The 19,325-nt window shown below is 35.5% G+C and overlaps 1 protein-coding gene across 8 annotated transcripts in view; it reads left to right on the forward strand.

Moving 5' to 3' along the window:
• Positions 1 to 724: 724 nt before the first annotated feature.
• The window catches only part of ZBBX (zinc finger B-box domain containing), a 137,190-nt gene continuing 118,589 nt past the window's right edge, over positions 725 to 19,325 (forward strand). For 3 of the 8 annotated variants that reach the window (XM_017955734.2, XM_017955735.2, XM_009201412.2), the window contains exons 1-4: positions 725 to 808; positions 8,032 to 8,148; positions 12,394 to 12,507; positions 14,939 to 15,029. In XM_017955734.2, the coding sequence (XP_017811223.1) occupies positions 8,081 to 8,148; positions 12,394 to 12,507; positions 14,939 to 15,029 (273 nt within the window). In that variant the 5' untranslated portion in view covers positions 725 to 808; positions 8,032 to 8,080. The other 5 variants (XM_009201411.2, XM_009201413.2, XM_009201414.1 and 2 more) reach the window with 4 other exon arrangements.

Raw genomic sequence — 19,325 nt, forward strand, 5'->3', positions numbered from 1 at the left:
TAGAAGCGTATACAGTGCAGTACCATCCATGCATCCTAATTGCAATATTTAAAATGGGAGAAAAAACCCAGCATATTTAGGAAGCCAAAGATAAATTCACTACAGGTGCAGCTTTGCTCAGAACAGAATAGTTGTGCTGCGAATTGTGGGTTAATTATGTGTGTGTGTGTGTGCGTGCACACGTGCACACATGTATTTGCTTTTGCTTTTTGTTTTATATATATTAGACTCCATGGGTCATGTATTTGGTACAAAGAAAAGAGAGTTCTGGACTTTTGAAGAGACCTGGATTCTCTATTGACTTTGCCTATGGTAGCCTTTGATAAATCATTTAAACATAGCATATATGTGGGAGTTCTGAAACTAAACTCCTTGAATTAATTTGTGGGTCTGCCATTTGTTAGCTTTGTAATTTTGGATTAAGATAGTCACATTTTTTTGTGCCTTAATTTTTTTAGATTTAAAGTAGCTTGCTATGAGGAAGAATCAAATATGACATATAAGTCTCTCACTCGTGGTTGGAATATGACACTTGCTCAGGTTTAGCACATACCTAATCTCCAAGATCATCTCTGGCAGGCTTCCAGAGCCTGCTGAGTTTTTCCGCCCTTTCCTTCCTGTGATCGCCCCTTCCTCTCTCATTTCTCAGGCTCCTTTTCGCCCTCTGCCGGCGGACAGTGGCAGAACCCAGCTTTCTGGTTGCTATGGGTACCGAGGTAACGCGGTAACTAAGGAGACCAAGACGGAAACTCCCTGAAGCTATCCGCGGCCCGCCGGCGGTGGTGATGTGAGAGGCTGGGGTCTCCAGGTGGGTTGTCTGGCTGAGGGTGGATGAGGGAGAGAAGCGTCTCTGAGTCCGCCTAGCGGGCCGCAAGCCGGGGCTAGTTGGTGCAGTGAGCAAAGCGGGCAGCGCGGCTGGAAAGCGGAGGTGTTTCCTGAGCCCCTGCCATTTGCTGACATAGTGCCAGGCCTGCAGGCAGCAGGACCGGGCCCTGGCCTCAGGAGTTGAAAGCCTTTGTTATACACCAAAGACTTCCCAGCCCAAGATGCTAATGGATAAATGAATCAAGAGTGAACCCCAGACAGGGGAACTTCATCAGTTGTACCCCTTCTGCAGCCCGACCCTTTCAAATACTAGCCCCTTTTATCCTTTGAAGTCATTTGCACCTTATGAAAAATTTGGCACCCTGAGAAACCATGTTTCATCCCCTTTTGTAGCCTTTAGTCTGCCTGCGCGTTCACATGCACCCACGTCCTTGAAGTTTACTCGCAAGTAGACTATGGTGCGAGATGCCCAATTCCTGAGACATCTGATGTTGTGGATGCTTATTTTTTTCTTCCCAAAATCAGCAGTAGAGACACTCAGGTATATAAGGTTCAGTTATATATATTTTATAGCTTGACTTAAAATCTAAAGCTAGCAAAGCTCATTTTAAAAAATAGTAAAGTTGAAGCTACACAGGATTAAAGTTATACAAACTGTATGTTTATGCGAACGTAACGACTCCCTCTGCCTTTCTCCAATTTAGCTTATCTTATAGCCTACACAGAGACCTGCCCTGACTTTCCATAATTTTACCAATTGTATTACAAATAAATTGTTTGAAAGTAGTTCCTTCATGTCTTTCAAGACCCTTAATAATTCTTGCAATTAGTTTATTTGCTTTTTCATTTTTACCTACTTCCCTCACCAGAGTGTAAGTTCAGTGAAGACTGGTATTATACCTGTCTGGTTGACCTTGTTCCTCAGTGCTTAACCTGACTCCCGGCAGGAAGAGAGTTCAGTGTATATTTGTTGATTGCTCATCAAGATCGGTAGGAAACATTGAAAAAATAAAACAGAAAGGTTAGTTGAAGTGGGAAAGAGGGTGTGTTTAATCTTGTTCCATAGGGTAGGTTGTGCAAAAAACTAAAAGCAGTAGAAAAAAATTACTTGCTTAGCACATTATTATTGGCACTACATTATGTGTAGGGACTGTACTGATTGTTGGGGTTTCAAAGGTCAATGGTAGGACTACCCTCAAATATTTGGGCTACTTAGAGAAACAAAATCTATATAAACAAAGATGCAAAAAATAACACAAGGTAACATACAATAGCAAATGAATTTAATAGACATGGTCTTTGTATACGAGGAGAAGCTTGGTTTCGATGGAGGGAAACTTCATGATACAGGCGGCCTTCGAGTTGAGCATTGAATAGAATAAAACTTGGTGAGCAGAGAGGTAAACACTAAAGCTCATTAAGTAAAAAAGATGAAATCAGAGATGCTAAGGGTAAAGTAGAACCTTGATGCTCCATTTTCTTTTCTAGGTAGTTTCTAAGGCTGTTCCTTCTCTAGGTAGTTTCTAAGGCTGTTCCTTCTCTAGGTAGTTTCTAAGGCTGCCCCTTTCCCTGAACCATGAGCTCTCTGGAGGTCTTATAGGAGCCCACAGCTAGACAAGTCAGGTCACAAATCAGATACCTTTTATTTAATATCCTGCAAATTAGAGGGGGAGAGGGTCCTTACCATTTTCTACGTGGATAAGCTGAAGTTCAGAGAATTTCTAGCGTGCAAAGGTCTTCTGACTTTAAATCCAGTGAATTTAGGATACCTAGGTTTTCTGGCCTTAAATTCAACACCTTTTAATATTGCTTATTATTTTTAATTGAAAGTATTTTAAAATGGTATCTTGTCCCTTGATATCTAAAGGTAAAGTTTCTCAGTTGTTCTCAAGAGAACCTGCCTATAGAGGGTAAAAAATGGGCGACTTGGGTACCATTTAGTGCCTTGAAGCAGTATTTTATTATCAGATATCTTGTTTGGCTGAAAGATTGAATGCAACCTGAAGTCAATACCTATATTAGTCCGTTCTCACACTGCTATGACGACATACCCAAGACTGGGTAATTTACAAAGGAAAGAGCTTTAATTGACTCACAGTTCTGCAGGGCTAGGGAGGCCTCAGGAAACTTACACTCATGGCAGAAGGGAAAGCAAACACATCCTTCACATGGTGGCAGGAAAGAGAAGGATGACAGCTAAGTGAAGGGGGTTCTCGTGAGAACTTACTAAAAGAGCATGGGGGAAACTGCCCCCATGATTCAGTTATCTCCCGCCAGGGCCCTCCCACCACATGTGGGAATTATGGGGATTACAATTCAAGATGAGATTTGGGTGGGGACACAGCCAAACCATATCAATACCTGCTTTACTTTTAGAATTTTTGCTATGAGAATGTGGCACACATTTATTTAGTAGGACACTCCAGCACAAGATACTATTCTAGGAATCATGTATTATCAGTTCTTGCCTTATAATTTTTAAAATATTTTAAAATATATATACTTAAAATAACGATAATTAGATAGAGGAAATGTTAAAATTAAAATTCTTTTAATTATTAAAAGCAACTATTTTAAATTCTTATTTAACATTTCTTTCTTGGGTCTGTGATTTCTAAGTACTATGGTACTAAATGCCTAAACATGTTAGTTCACCCAAAGTTGCTTGCTAATTACACCCTTTCAAAATATTGCTTCAGTAAGGAAAAATCCCTACTTAAGGTATGGTTTTTAAGTTTTGAGCCTAACATGATCTGAGTCATTAGAAGAATTAACTAACCTTAGATAAGTTTCCAATTACAAAAAGTGGCCCTTCTTGTAAACAGCGGTTTCCTAAACCTCCCTTTCTGCCAATGGTGTTCTCCTGCACCTCTAGCAGAATGCTCTGAGTTTCTAGCTGTATAGAGCGTTGTAAATTCCTTGTTTCCATTCTGTGGCAGTAGGTTTTGATGTGGGGGTTGCTTTCTCAAAATAGGAACATGTGTAGAAGGATCATCAAACCATCTTGGACAATTTTGGGTTGTATTGGGTATTATGTGTGAGGAAAAATGGGGTTGTAGACAGAAAAATAATGTAGTCTAATCAGGAACTAGAAATTTTTCCAAATCACTACTAAATTTTTGGTATTTAGTTATAAAAAAATTGACCAAAAGACACAAGGAAGTATAAGTTTTGCATAATAAGGAGTTTATCTGTATTCCTCTGGTTTTATTAGGTGCTTAAAATTTTGTGCTTTACTATTCTTGCTGCTGACATTGTTATATCCTTGCTATCCCAAGAAAGGTGACTAAATTCTTTGTTGGCTTTACAAAAGGAAACAGGCAGAATAATATGACTCAGAATGATAATCTCCCCTTTTTCTTCATACAAGGAAATTGGCTTATGGAGGTGACTTGATAAAATACATAATTGAGAAGAAGGCTTACTAATCGCATACAGTGAAGTGAAATTTCCCTTGAATAAGACCATTTATTGGTTAAATAACATTATAAGCAGAGCTACAAATCTCAGTCATCTTATTGTAATGAGATTTACAGATGTTTGTTCATTTTTTGTATCGGTAAAGTCAATCATATATCAGTTTAGCTTTATATATATACATACACATAAAATTATATTGTATATCTCAATGTGTAAGCAAAATTATAGCAATTTAGATTATTTTAATAATCAGATTGACTTTGGGGATTATTTTATCTCTTTAATGATAATAATAGCATTATGGAAGTTTTTGTGACAAAGTTATCGATTGTAGGCAAGAGGCCAGTATTTGGATTCCCTGAATATGATCAGAAAGCAATACAGATTCTATGTTATGGATCAGGATTATTCCTGGAGGTTTTTGAAAGGTACCTTTGCTAGCTGCTATTTGATAAAAATGGGACAAAAATACTACCTACAAAAATGAGGGAGAAAAAGGGGATTACACTTGAAAATGCTATCACCTCCCTCCCAAAAAGCAAACCAAATCTTAGTTCTCCATTCCTATGGTATCTTTATTTCTCTTTGACACTTAATTTAGCTTTGAGAGACAGAACTTGGTGGTTGAAAATTGAGTCTGAGTGAGACGCCTCCTATAGATTCTTCTATCAAAATGCCCTATGACATTGTGGTTGCTTGTGTGGATTTCCCCTTGATTGTGAGGGTCTCAAGGGAAGACACCATGGCTTATTTGCCACAGTGACTTCAATACCTGGGACCACTAATAGGGATCACAAAGGAACAGTTAAGTACATGTTTGTGGATTGAACGTACAAATATAATTAGTCCCATGATGCAACCACTACCTTATTTAAAATGTAGTAATTATTTTGTGTAATTCCATTTTGCAATTATCTTCAGAGAGTAAATTCCTAGAGAATTTCCTCCAAAATGGTGAAGATCTACCCTTTCAAGTTAGATTTAATTTTTGGAGATAGTCCAAGTAATTTGGAGGTAGGTTTGAGTGAAAAAAATAGTTGCTCCTGTTGCACAATCATTTTTAATTTCAAATGAGCCACAACAAAATGGATTTGTGTGTTTGTTGGTGATAATAGATTCTTTTTTTTCTTTTTTTTTTTTGGAGACAGGGTCTCACTCTGCCACCCAGGCTGAAGAGTGCAGTGGTGTGCAATCTTGGCTCACTGTAACCTCGACCTCTCAGGTTCAAGTGATTCTCATGCCTCAGACTCCTGAGTAGCTGGGATTACAAGCATACACCACCACACCTGACTAATTTTTGTATTTTTAGTAGAGACGGGGTTTTGCCATGTTAGTTAGGCTGGTCCTGAACTCCTGACCTCAAGTCATCTGCCCACCTCAGCCTCCCAAAGTTCTGGGATTACAGGCATAAGCCACCGCGCCCAGATGTAAAATGGATTCTGTAGACAGTTTCAAAAGAGCTGTCGCAAAAATGTTTTTAATCAGTGGTTGCATCGTTGAAATATAAGATAGTCTCCCAAAGGAACAACAATGAAGAATCACTCATTTGGTTATGCAGACTTTGATGTCGCAATAGCCTTTTATTAGGTAACTCCAATTTTGGTGCTTTCCTTCCTTAAGTCTTAGAGCAAAGCTTCTAGACTTATGTTTTCCCTGCTAAATCCCTATTAGACTCTTATTAGCTACAGAATAAATTCCAAATGCTATAAACTTGACATTTAAAGCCACTTATTATTGGGCCTCAGCCACTATATCTAAATTCATGTTTATTTTTTTTTCTTCCATGTAACCTGCACACCAAGCAAGTGTAACTATTCATTAGTTCCTTATTCAAGAGCTATTCTTTCCAACAGTATGGAATATTCATCTAATCCATATTTTTATCTTTAAGCCTCCTTTCTCCTTCAAAGCTTTACTTAAAAGCTAACCAGCTGAATTCTCTCTTTTCTTTCACTTCCTATATTATCACATGTATAAATTTTATAGCCCTTATATTTTTTACCTTGTACATGGCTTTTATATTTAGGGTGGTATATGCCCTATTTTACTCTAAACCATTTGAGCTCAGAAAACAAACCTCCTTGGGCCTTGACTCCTCTCCATACCTCTCAGCACACTGCCTTGTATATAGCAGAAGCTTAATGCATGTTTATTTTGGTTATGAGGACACACATAGGAACAAATAAATAAATGACAACATCAAATGGTGTGGGCATTTAAGTCTATGGTCACTATAATATTGATTCATATTCCTTTAAAAGCTCTTAGAACTTGGAAATTTTTATTCCTATAAAAATCTAATAGTTGTTCATGTGACTTAGTAATTCAGTATTACAGAGTAAATTATTATAGAACCATGAATAATTGGGATACTTGGGAAACAGGGTGTTCTGAATAATGTAATTTTCTGGTTAACTCAAGTTAAGCAGAAAGTCCTTTTTGTTTCATTTCTTGTTGAAATATTCTTTCTAAAATATGCTAATTTCTGATCTTAGCCAAAGAGTATCATTAAAATTTTCTTTGATAAATGAGGATATTAGAATGCCTTTGGGTAATTATTACATACCTTAATTTTCATTTTATATTGCCATATATATATATAAAAAGATTATTGGGTTTAGATTGTATCTCAAAGATTCTTTTCATTTCTCTCTGCATGGCCTTGGATATTATTTTTAGATAGAACAAATACTTGGTATACTTTTATAGCCTTAGCGATAGAAAGAGCCAGAATACGTGCTTTAGTTTGTTTTAATGAATGCATCCTCCACTTTTAGTTGAATATTTCCCTAGTCTTTCGTTATACAGTTGACCCTTGAACAACATAGGTTTGAACTGCACAGATCCACTTATAAATAATTTTAAAAAAATAATAGTTACACTCGTGTGCTTGTCCCTCTTGCTTCCCCTTCCATGTCCTCTACCTCTTCCATCTCTGCTACTCCTGAGACAAGACCAACTCCTCTTCTTCTTCGTCTTCCTCAGCCTACTCAGTGTGAAGCCCCTTATCATGATTCACTTCCACTTAATAAATAGTAAATACATTTTCTCTTCTTTATGATTTTCTCAATAACATTTTCTGTTATCTAACTTACTTTTTAAAAGAATATAGTATACACATACATATAACATACATAATGTATTCATTGATTATGCTATCAGTAAGGCTTCTGATGAACAATAGGCTAATACTAAAATTTTGGGGAAATTAGAAGTTATGCACAGATTTTTGGGGGATTGATGCCCCTAACCTTTATATGTTGAAGGGTCAGCTGCACATAAATATTGGTGAAATTTTAATTCCATCAGACATAATACATGTCTAACTTTATTAGTACATAAATACTTACATAACTTATATTTAAAATACAGTAATTTCTAGGTTTCCACAGGAGACTGGTTCCAGTAACACCCTCACACCTTGCAAACACCAAAATCTAAGAATGGTCAGGTTCCTTATATAAAATGGCATAGTATTTTCATATAGCCTACACATAACCTACTGTATACTTTAAATCAGTTCTTGCTTACTTATAATACTTAATAAAATATAAATAGTTGTACATTTTTTGTATTTTTTTTATTCTAATATTTTTGATTCTCTGGTTGATACGTGGCTGCAGGGGACAAAGGGCTAACAGTGTATAATTTTTGCTGTTTAAACTTTGATTCAGCCTCTTCCCTCATAAAGTTTTAAAAACATTGCTGAACTATATGGAGTTTTGAATTTGTAACTTATACTGCTTCAACTCTGCCATAATTCTTTTGTCTTTGTTACTTTTACAGAAGTGTTTACAAATCAGAATAACTTTTAGACAACATTAAGGTGGTAATCATGAACACAAAAGATTTTGTAGTTCTTCCATGGGGAAAACCTGGAAATTCTGTAAAGCTAAAATATAGGTGAGTTAATATATATTTCTTAATAGGAATAGTTGCAAAGCTTCTGTATATTGTAATTTTGCCTATTTTGTGAATTCTTATCTTCATTTTTCACATTCTTGTATTTTTATCAATAAGAATATAGCTTTGAAATACTATACATCTATAATAGTTTAAAAATGAGGATTAAAAATATTTATTCCACAAGAACCAATGTGACAAGTTATAAAAGTTTGGTTCATTACCTATTAAAGTAATGCAATAGAATGTTAAACATATTTTTCATGGCCCTTATTCAAAGTTAAGTAAGGATTATCCTGAAATTTAGGGAGACTATTGGGGTGAGAGACCCCTAACCAGGAAATAGAAAGCACTACATACTTTAGCCCTTTACATAAAGGACATTATGTTCAATTGACCTTTTCTAGGAGAGGTCTGTCCTAGATGACAGGGAGATGCATTCAGCCAGAGCCAAACAATTACTGGCATCCTGGGAATTTTATGACATTGCAGGGGTGTGGGAGAGTATAGCTCCCTGTTTGTCTATGATGTCACCTACAGTCACTGGAAATACTTAGGGCTTTCCTCTTAAATATCAGTAAGAGGCAGCTAGCATGGGATGAGGGCAGACTTTTTTTTTTTTTTTTTTTTTTTTTTAGATGAAGTCTTGCTCCCTTGCCTAGGTTGGAGTGCACTGGCATGGTCTCGGCTCACTGCAACCTCCGCCTCCCTGGCTCAGGCGATTCTCCTGCCTCAGCCACCCAAGTAGCTGGGATTACAGGCGCGTGCTACCACACCTGGCTGATGTTTGTATTTTTAATAGAGACAGTGCTTGGCCGTGTTGGCCAGGTTGGTTTACTCCTGACCTTAAGTAATCCTCCCACCTCTACCTCCCAAAGTGCTGGGATTACAAGTGTGAGCCACTGCACCCGGGCCAGACTACCATTCTTAATTTGAGTTTCTGAGTTTTTTGATCCAGATCCATAGCTTTGTGGTTATTTGATATCTTCAAAGCTATTCTAATGCTCTCTTCACCTTTGAGATACTGGGTATAAAAGCATTGTGTAAACTGGAAATGTTATAAAAATATATGGCATTATCCTTATTACTATACCATATTTTTGGGGGGAGAGGTGCTATCTAATTGCTAGGACTACAAATTTTGTTAATAGAAAAAGTAAAAGGGGCATGCATTATTTGATTTCAGTGACATATTTCAGGCCATATGTCTATACCTATAAATATTCAGCCAACAAACATTTATTAAGTGTGCATTTTCTATATACTGTGCTAGGGAATGATGGCTACAAAAGCAAGAAGTGATAGTCCTGGCACTCCAAAAGCTTGCAGAGAATATGAATGAGTACAGTTACATTGACAATACAGAATGAAGCATGGTGTGATGTGTACAGGCAAGGGACTAGGAGAGAACATGGCTCAAACTGCTAGAGCAGGAGCGAGGAAGTACCCAAGTTCTGAGTGAGAGATGCAGTTAGTTGGGTAGTTATTGGGTGAAACTTACGCAAAGGCACAGAGACCACATGATTTTGGGGACTTCTCAGACATATCCAATTGTCTAAGAAGAAAGGTGGAGAAAAAAGCAGGGTCTAGATGATAACTAACTTGTATGCCATAGTAAAGAGTTTGGAAATAAGTTGGAATCACTATTCCCTGGTCTGTCCGTCTCCCTGATCCACAAACTATTAAAAGCCAGCACAGGAATACCCACTCATGGTAATTACCATAGAGTTCCCTTTCTCACTTTTTCCTTGTTCCAAGCCTGTTCTTGCTGGACATTGTCTTTATATTGTCTGACGTTCTGGTGTTCTTCCAGTCCTCTCGACCTCTTTCCCAGCCCCTAAACCATTTCAGTCCTCTTTCTAGTCCTTGGGTTTGTTCTGTTGATTAGAAATTATTTTCTAGTTTTCACACCATCTGTATTGACTCTAATATATTCAAATAGTTTGATGCATAATATTTAAAACAACAATTTTTTTTCTATATAGGCAACATACATATTTTTGCTGAACTGATCATTTTGGAAATCTTAAAGAAATCTCTTAAACAATAAATTAAATAAATAAAGCTGAGGATCAACGTTAGCTTCCCTCAGTGGCCTTGCTTTCCCTTTATAACTCTGTGTATAACATTATCTCCATGTGGAATCCTCTGTTTTGTGTGAGATCCATACAATCCAATCTTGACCATAAACTTGACCACTTGGTCAGTAGGCCAGTCTTTTTCTTCAGCCTCACCGTTTTCCTCTACCACAGTGGGACTTCAAAAACATGAGAAGTCTTCTAAGCAAATGAGTGACACAATCATATTTGTTCTTTCAACTCTTCTCCTGTAAGCAGTTTGTGAAGTATGGTAGGCTGTCAAGACTTTAGGCAAGGAGATAAACTGTGAGACTCATCCTGAACTGTACCTGCAGCCCATTTCAGAATGGTCTGTTTCAGGAAAAGACACTATTGTCCTCCTGACAGCTCAAATAAGAAACATGGAATTATTTTAGATTTCTTCCTTTTTCCCTCTCTAATCAGTCACCTACTTCTGGTCAGTTTCCAACTTGTTAATTCTATTTTCTTACATTTCTCAAAAGCTCAATTTTTCTCTCCATTGCGCCTGCTCAGTCAGACTAGCCCAAATTCTCTATTAGTTGGATTACTGGAATAGTCTACTAATTGGTTGTCTTGCTTCCAGCGTTGTACCCTCTAATTGACTTCCTTTGATACAGCCTGAGTGATCTTTCTAAATGCAAGTCTGATCAATTCTCTTAAAACCCTTTAATGATCCTCATTGTTCATGCAATATAAATCCCAATTTCTCATCATGGCTTACAAGGCTCTTCATGATCCTGTCCACTTCAGCAGTTTGATTTTTTGCTACTTTTTGTATTCTGCAGTTAATATCTGGTCACAGAGAACTTCCAGTTCCTTGACCCACCCATTACTCTTTCCTACCTGTGTCCACACTCCTTTCTTTCTGGAACACTACACTCATCACTGCCCTTTGACTGGCTAAGTCCTTTCATCCTTTAGGTCTCAGCTCATCCTTTACCTTCTCCAGGAACTGTTTCTGAATTCACAGGACTGGGGTATGTGCTCTTTCTTTGTGCCCAGGTAGCCCCCTGTACTTCCCCAATGACAGCCCTATTCCACTATATTTCAATTACTTTCATGCTTCTCTATTCCTCTCAATACTTGAAGCTCCATTGTATTTCACATTCTATTACCTAGCAGTGTTTATTTGCCGTAGAAGCTGCATTACTCATTGTGGAGTAGATACAATGAAAATAAACGCCTCTCTTTCTATATCTTAGCCAGTTTCTCTGAACCCTCTGGACAGCCCTTCCTATCACTTTCTGTATATCTTCCTGGATTGTGTCTGCTTGGGACATATCCTTGGCCCACTTGCTTTTTGGTAATTGCTTGCTACCTCTAGAAAGATTTCTCCTTTCTGAGCTTCATTATGCCTTGATTTTGTTCCATGCCATAGCATGCATGGGTGCCCACACTGCTTGATAGTAGTAAAACACTAATGTAATATTGAAGGAAGAGATTTGGACTTATAATAGTAAAAGCTAGAGAATTAGTTTGCTTAGATCTATGAAAGAAAGAGTTGGTGGCTAATACTGATAACCAGACTTCGTAAAATGAAGAAAACGTCTTTTGTCAAAAGCTTAGTGAGTTTCAGATATTATAAAAATCTGTTGTACAGAAATTCCTGTACCAAAACCATTAATCGGGGCTTTCTTCTTAATAGGTCTCAAACAGGTACTACCTTTTCCCCCTCATCATACATATATGACATAAAGGTAGAGGTTTAAAATTTCGAAGATGACCAGCTCAGCAAAAATGTATGTTTTGTCTATTGTTTTAAATACTATGCTTCAAACTACTTGACTACGTTGGAGGCAAAACAATATGAAAATTAGAAAATATTTTTATTTTGTTTTCTGTTTATATGTCATAGATATTTGTGTATATATAAAAACATGCCTTATATATGAAGTTAATTATAATTTTGAACCCCTAGCAATGTAATAATTAAAACAAAAGTCTAAGATTTGAAGAGATAACTTGCTTCAGGATTTTGATGGAAGGCAAATGCTAACTTTAAAAACCAGATTTCAGAGTAGTACAAAAGAAATAGGTAAAATATTTTACTTATTATTCATGATTCTAATTTAACAGGAAAAGATTATATAAAATTATTTTGGCTTTGCTTGTTTTTCTGCTTACTCCATTTAAATCTTGTCTTCAGAAATGCTCAAGAACTGCGAATGGAGAAAGTACAGTTAGAGTTTGAGAACCAAGAGATGGAGAAGAAACTGCAAGAATTCCGATCCACAAGAAGCAAAGAAAAGGAAGAAAGAGAGTGGGTGAAACTCTTAGAGAATTTTAGATGAATCAACTAAATTATTTAAAGAACGATTTTATATACTGTTGTCATTCCAATAAAAGCATTTAATGGATGGATAATTTCTGACTTTAACTAATGAACGAGCAATAGCAAAGGCCTTCTATTTTTTTGTTTTTGTGCCACTTAGATGAGGCATGTTGCTCTTTAAAATTACCATTACTTTTGTTTCTTCTGAACATTATTGGGTCTTATCCTTTCTTATTTCCTTTTTATTTAACTTTTTGCTTTTCATTGATTTATGGTCTGGAATGTTTACTACAGCAGTGCACACTTTACCTTTTGCTCTCAGAAAATTGCCATCAATAGCAAATAAACACCAGTTTATGTTTAGAGTCATTTTTATTTATTCAAAGGCTTTTGGGAGCAAGGGTTCACACATATATACATAATGATCTGAAAAATAAATGCTATGACATATATATATATATTGCTCAAACCCTTAAGTATATTTAAAATATTTTTAGCAAATGCTAGTTAGCTGAAATTTTATTAATGAAAACTTTCTAATATTGTGCTTATATATTTGTACTAATTTTACTGAATTTATTGTTTTCTTATAAAATAATATAAATGATAACAAACAGAGCTAATAATTATGTGATGGAAATTCTCTCTTCTTAGTTCTAGGCTAACTCCCAGCCCATTTTCTAGCACCCGTTTTAATGACTAGAAATTTTCTCCACAAATGTCTTATCTTTGTATAAGTCTACATATATACATGTATATGAATGTATTTTGTTTTCAGTGAGTATATCTGTTGAATATATTGTGCCTTTTACTTTTTTTTTACAGATGAGTTCATCTAAAAATATGGAAATTAATTCATATCCTACTATTTTACTTAATATATCTTAGTGCTCTTATCACATGAGAATGCCTTGATGTGATAAGAAAATTAGCCTAATTTTCTTAGTGGCTACATAGTATTTTTTGCGTGGATATAATAGCATTTATTTTTCAGATCTTTATTATGTTTTTAGTGTCTTATGATTATAAATGCTTCTGTGAACATGCTTCTTCATGTATTTTCACTTACATATGCAAAGCTATTTGTGGGATAAATTCCTACCTCTGTAATTTGAGGTCAATATGTTATTTGCATTTTACATTGTGATAGATATTGAGAAATTGTCTTCCAAATAGGTGTCAAAACTTTATAATCTTTCCCTACAGTGTATGAGAGTGCATGTTTCATGTCCGTTTGCTGGTACTAAATATCACCAAACTGTTTGTATATTAAATTAACTTTTGTTTAGTCCTCAAAGTGATGACCGTCAAATACCTAGAAGTACCTTCTTAACCTTTAATGACAATTCAAATGTGCTCATTATACTTTCAGTAGTATTTATCTTTAGAGTCCAATTCTTTGAAAAATATGCATAACTCATATACATAGCCCCTCTAACAATTAGAGCATTGGTTTAATCAGAGCATCTCATGTTGTATGTCATCCAGGATGACAAAGTTTATTATGTGTCTTGCTGCTTTTAATGATCTAGTGGCCAATTCTTTTACCTTCACTGATTCGAACTTTGTTTGGACTCCTAAATGGATCATGATACTCATCTGAGAATCAGAGTTGCTGAAATCAACCCTAATGAGTGAGTTTTTCTTAGCTGTGGAAGCTTTTCTAGATGATTCTTAACATTTTAAAGCATGACTGAGTTTTTACATTGTTTTCTGAGGTCACACAGATATTAAATGTCATAGCCAGAGTGAGAACCTGCCACTCACTAGCCAGGAAGATAGTAGTGCTCCAATCTTAATTATTTATTCTGTGTGATGTTGAGCAACTGTTTTTTTTATTATTATTTTTAATGATAATTGGACTCTCTGGCTTGATAACTTCAAAAATATTTTGTTATGCTCAAGTAAATGTACTTCAAAAACTGTACAGCTGAAGTATGCCTTCTTTGTAATCTCTGTTATGTTTCAATGTGGGAGATCATTAGAGGTTTTAACAAGGAATTCATCACTTACTAGATCCACTGAATATTTTGGGGTACTGGTTTGCTTGCTTTTCTTCTTTACATTTGTGGACATTTAGCTTTTAAAATTGCATAAAGACCTGTAAAGTTTCCTATAAATTAAGAAAGCTATCTTTAGTCATTGTGAATATCAAGGAAATAGAATTCTTCATTTGTGTTTGTCTATTTCATTTTATTCATTTCTCCACAAAAGTCACAAATAGGATAAAGCTATATTTTAAAATTATTGAGGATATTTTGACATTATTGATATTTCGTTTTCATTTTTTGCTTTTTTTTTTTTTTTGCATGTTAACAACTGAATTTCCATTTCCTGAAACAGGAAAACTATATTTCTTTTCATTAAAGGGAGAAATGTATTTAGTAATTACATTTTATCTTATTTATATATATTAAAGGTCAAGCGAATATTACTGGAAATCTGGAAAAGTGGGCAAATTGGGTAATCAATCATATATGATGTCAAAAAATAAAGGAAATGTTATTAAGGTAAGAAGATACTATTTGATTCTTATGCATTCTGCTAAGCAAGAAGATATTCTGTTTTAGGTCTTGCATTTTCTTCTATACTCGGAATATGCTCTCCTTATTTTAACAACTTTGTATATTATTCAATTTTTGATTTATTTTGTAGGGTAATATGCAACTTTCATTATTCAATTATGTTTTTGTTTTTCAGTTACAAACTGATTTCAAAATTTTACCTTGCAGTGAATTTGTCCATATTCCAAACTGAATTTTTCCATTCAGTGTGGATCTAGTTTAAAGTATATAAAGTAGAACTCAATACTTCTAAACTAAGGTGAAAGCTAATGTTGTTTAATATAACAAATGAGAGACTTTATTCCTACTTTTATATCAAATTTGTTTAGTGTTTTATATTCTGCTTCAATACTAATTTATTATTCATATACTGTTGATTCCATGTGTAAATATACCCAAGGAAAAAAATGCTTTTCAGTTTCCCAGCTATAGAATTGCTGTTCCTTTACTGTATACTATAAAATATAATATTATATTGAAGATGAAAATCAGATAAGTGTTTTTACATAAAGAAAACAGTTTTGCTTCTGGATTCTTTAGTGCAAGATTCATGACTTGGTAAATATTAACTTACACAGCTTTTGTTTTTTATGTACCTATCATTAAACTTTCATTGGGTCAGTTAGAATCTACAAAGATCTTACTTGGCACTTCTAAAGTTTTTGGCTTTGAGAAAGCATTTTATTCTCTAGTGTCATCTATCTTAGGGAAAAATCAATTATAAAAGTTTTAACCCCCAAAATTAAAAAAACTTATCTCACTAGAAACAGGCTATATGTAAGACTATTAAAAGAATCTATAGGTCAGATGAAAGGAGGCTGAATTAGAAGGGTAGAAAAACATATATAAAGAAAAATATGGAACCATGAAAGAGTAAGAAAGGAGAAGAGGAAGTCAAACGTATAATTGATATTACAGGCTGGATTGACTAAGAGACAGCATAAAGAAGGGACTCAGAAAAGTACAGGGTATACATTTAGGGTTTTGTTTGAATTTTCAAGAAAGTTGCAGTTAAAGGACTAAATGTACTCCCTAGGGATTTGTAAAAAGTAGAGAGGTATAAAGAATAAAGCTTAAAGAAAGCCAGTGTGTAAACTATATTGGCAAAGAGAACTGTAATATTCACTCAATAAGCTCAATAAGTGTTAATACCAGTCAACGGTTTAACTTCTTTTCCTTTCTTATCTCATTAAGTGCTTATATCACTCCTAAGAGGATGTTATTATTATTCCAGTTTCACAGATGAAATAATTTAACATCAAAAAAATTAAATAACTCACTCAAGGTCAAAAGTCAGGGCCAAGATTTAACATATAAGCTCTCAGGCTTGTCTAAGATAATTTGCCAGCTCCCTAGTGAAGAGAGATTGAGAAGAAAAAGAATGGCAGAAGTAAAATCGAAGTAGTTCAATGTTATAAGGACAAAAGTAAAGGAGAACATTTCTAGAAAATATGAAGTCAATAATGTCCAATATATTGTGTAGTGAAAAACGTTTTGAGTATCTATTTAGACCAGTGTTTCTCAAGGGGACAATTTTGCTTCGCAGGAGATATTTGACAATGTCTGGAGACATTTTCAGTTGTTAACATTGAGAGATACACTTTGTTGTTGTTGTTGTTTTTATGTGTGTTTTTTCCTAAAGATATATAGTGAATAAGGGCCAGGGGTGCTGCTAAACATCCTACAATGCACTTGACAACCCCCACAACAAAGAATTATTTGGCCCCAAATGTCAGTGATGCTGAGGTCTGGAAACTCTGCATTAGATTATATAGATTAACATTCACTTAATCTTTCCAAGCCTCTATTACCATATTTGTAAACTTGCATAATAATACCTACTACTTCAAAGAGCTTTTGAGCAATGTCAAAAACTCTTTGATATATGTGAAACCACTTTGTAATGATACCTAAACGTTACATTAAAATGTCTATTCCTGGATAATGAAAATATTTAAAAGCCCTAAATGCGATGATGAGTGTGTCAATATTAAATAAGAAAGTAGATTTCAATTGGTTGAAAAGAAAAGGATGGGAAGCAGTGAGTAAAGACTATTGTTGCAACCATCATGAAAGTAGAGGGTGACCTTTCAAGGGTTTAATAGAATCAAGGAAAGACTTTATTAAATTCTTTTCTAGAATTGGCAGGATGATGTGAGCCAGTTTGTAGAATGAAAGATGGACATCTTAGTACAGGAAAGAGTAAAAATGTGGATGAAAGAGGTGCCAGTTGCTGGGTGTGTGGTCTTTGAAGGGATGGTTCATTAAAGAGGCCTTCACCAAGGAAGGAAGACATATTTTTTTGTGTGTGAGACAAGAAAGGTGGAAGAAAAAACAGGTGGCAATGAAAATAAATTTTAGAGATTTTTTTGACAAGTGGTGAGGTAGGACACTGAAACATTTTAATAGGAAGATCTCAACTTTCTTAGGACAGTTGAAGACAATATCATCTTCTCAGGTGAATGAAGGGAAATGGGATGAATTTGAGTTCTTGGAAATGAAGAGATTTGGAGTAGCCGCTGTGGGAGTTGTGGTTGGGGATTAGTAGCAAATGAGTAAATGGATTGCCGAAGAACCATAGAGCCTACTGAGGTTGTTCAGCGTGGATTTGTAGGAGACTCTACAGTATTATTTTTATCACAGTGGTACATAGATATTGAAGGTATCAGAGGGAAGAGATAAGGTGATTGATGTTGGCACTGAAAAAGTTTTCAGTCTGAGATTTTGAAAGTGTGGCTTTTCAGAATGCTGCTTACGTGCCAGATTTGGTCATAATGGTGAGGTGGCTGAAGAGGCATTTAGATGTTCACAGTAGGCAGCATGTTGGAGGGTCTTCAAGCCAGGATGTCAGGTGAACACGTACATTGAAGTCTCTAAGACTGTCACGCAGAAATGTGATGGAGAGAAATACTGAGCAGGTTGCTGAAGTTCAGGTGGAAGAGATCCTAGATATTGACACAGGCAATAAGTGGATGGTGGGGACCTACAGTAGAGGCAACTTTGCTGAATCATAATAGCAGAATCATATTCTGGAAGCAGCACTGAAGAGCAAATCGAAAAATTTTCTCTCTCCTGGTGTGTGAAAGGAAGTGGAAAGGAGCTAGGTCCTATGGGAAGTGCTTTGGTGAAGACTGTGTCTAAGTAAAGGTGGCTTTCAGTTGATGTAAACTTTTGAGTGAAACATTTTTGGGAAAGGTTTAACGCATAAGATACATAAATGACTATTTAATAGAAGCTCCATGGAATGGCAGTAGGGGCTTGGAAGGAACGACAATTAGTACAGAATTGCAAAGTTTCAGTAGCTAATTGGGTTGACAGTGAGAACGTCTGAAAGATGACTTGTGGGAGAAGTTTGGGCTCAGTGTGGCAGATGAAGGCATTGGTGGGAGTTCGGAGGTATTTGTGAATGCCAGGGAGGCTGATAATGACAACATAGTCTGACCCCAGTGGCTTAGATAATATGTCTGTGTGGTAAATCCACTAAGATTTCCTGCCCCCTGATAGCGCCCCTTCAATACCTACTGGTGGGGGAGTCAGCACATGAATAAGTCATAGGCTTTAGTATATTAAGTTCCTGACATTTGTATATACAAACATATACAGATATCCATCTTTCTATCTATATGTATATATAGATATGCATGTATTATATATGTGTATGTACATGTGTGTATATGTGTATATGTGTGTTTGTGTAAGTATGTGTATCCTTGGTTCAACCCTACCTCCAACCCTTTCCCAAATGGATAAAAATCAGACCTATGAGGAAATTCTATTTGTCTAAAAATAGCAGCTAGCAGTTTGTTCACTGAAATATTTTTATGCAATTTGAATTACTTGAAATAAATATGGCTGTGTTCATAGAGCAGAACAATATTAATCATAATAATAAAAACAAATTATACAATTTCCCGAATAATGGGTTCATTTTGCTTGGGCATATCTATCCATTCCATCCAGGGTAGCCTATAACCACACTAATCATATTTCAATTCAGATGTATCATTAAAGTAATCATACTGGATAATTTGGTTATGAAAAATGAGATTAGATTATCTGTAACTTGTATAACATTAGCAGTTTAAAAATAAAAGTGTGGTTCATAGAAAAATTGATTATTTCAATCTTGTTTTCTTTTCTGCTATGTTTGGTACATAGCATCTGAGCAGTTACTTTGAAGAATGTGAAAAATAACTGCCCCTTTGAAGCAAAACCACTAGATTCACTGAGAATAATTAGGCC

This window comes from Papio anubis, chromosome 2 (assembly GCF_008728515.1).
Source record: "Papio anubis isolate 15944 chromosome 2, Panubis1.0, whole genome shotgun sequence".
NCBI lineage: Eukaryota > Metazoa > Chordata > Mammalia > Primates > Cercopithecidae > Papio > Papio anubis.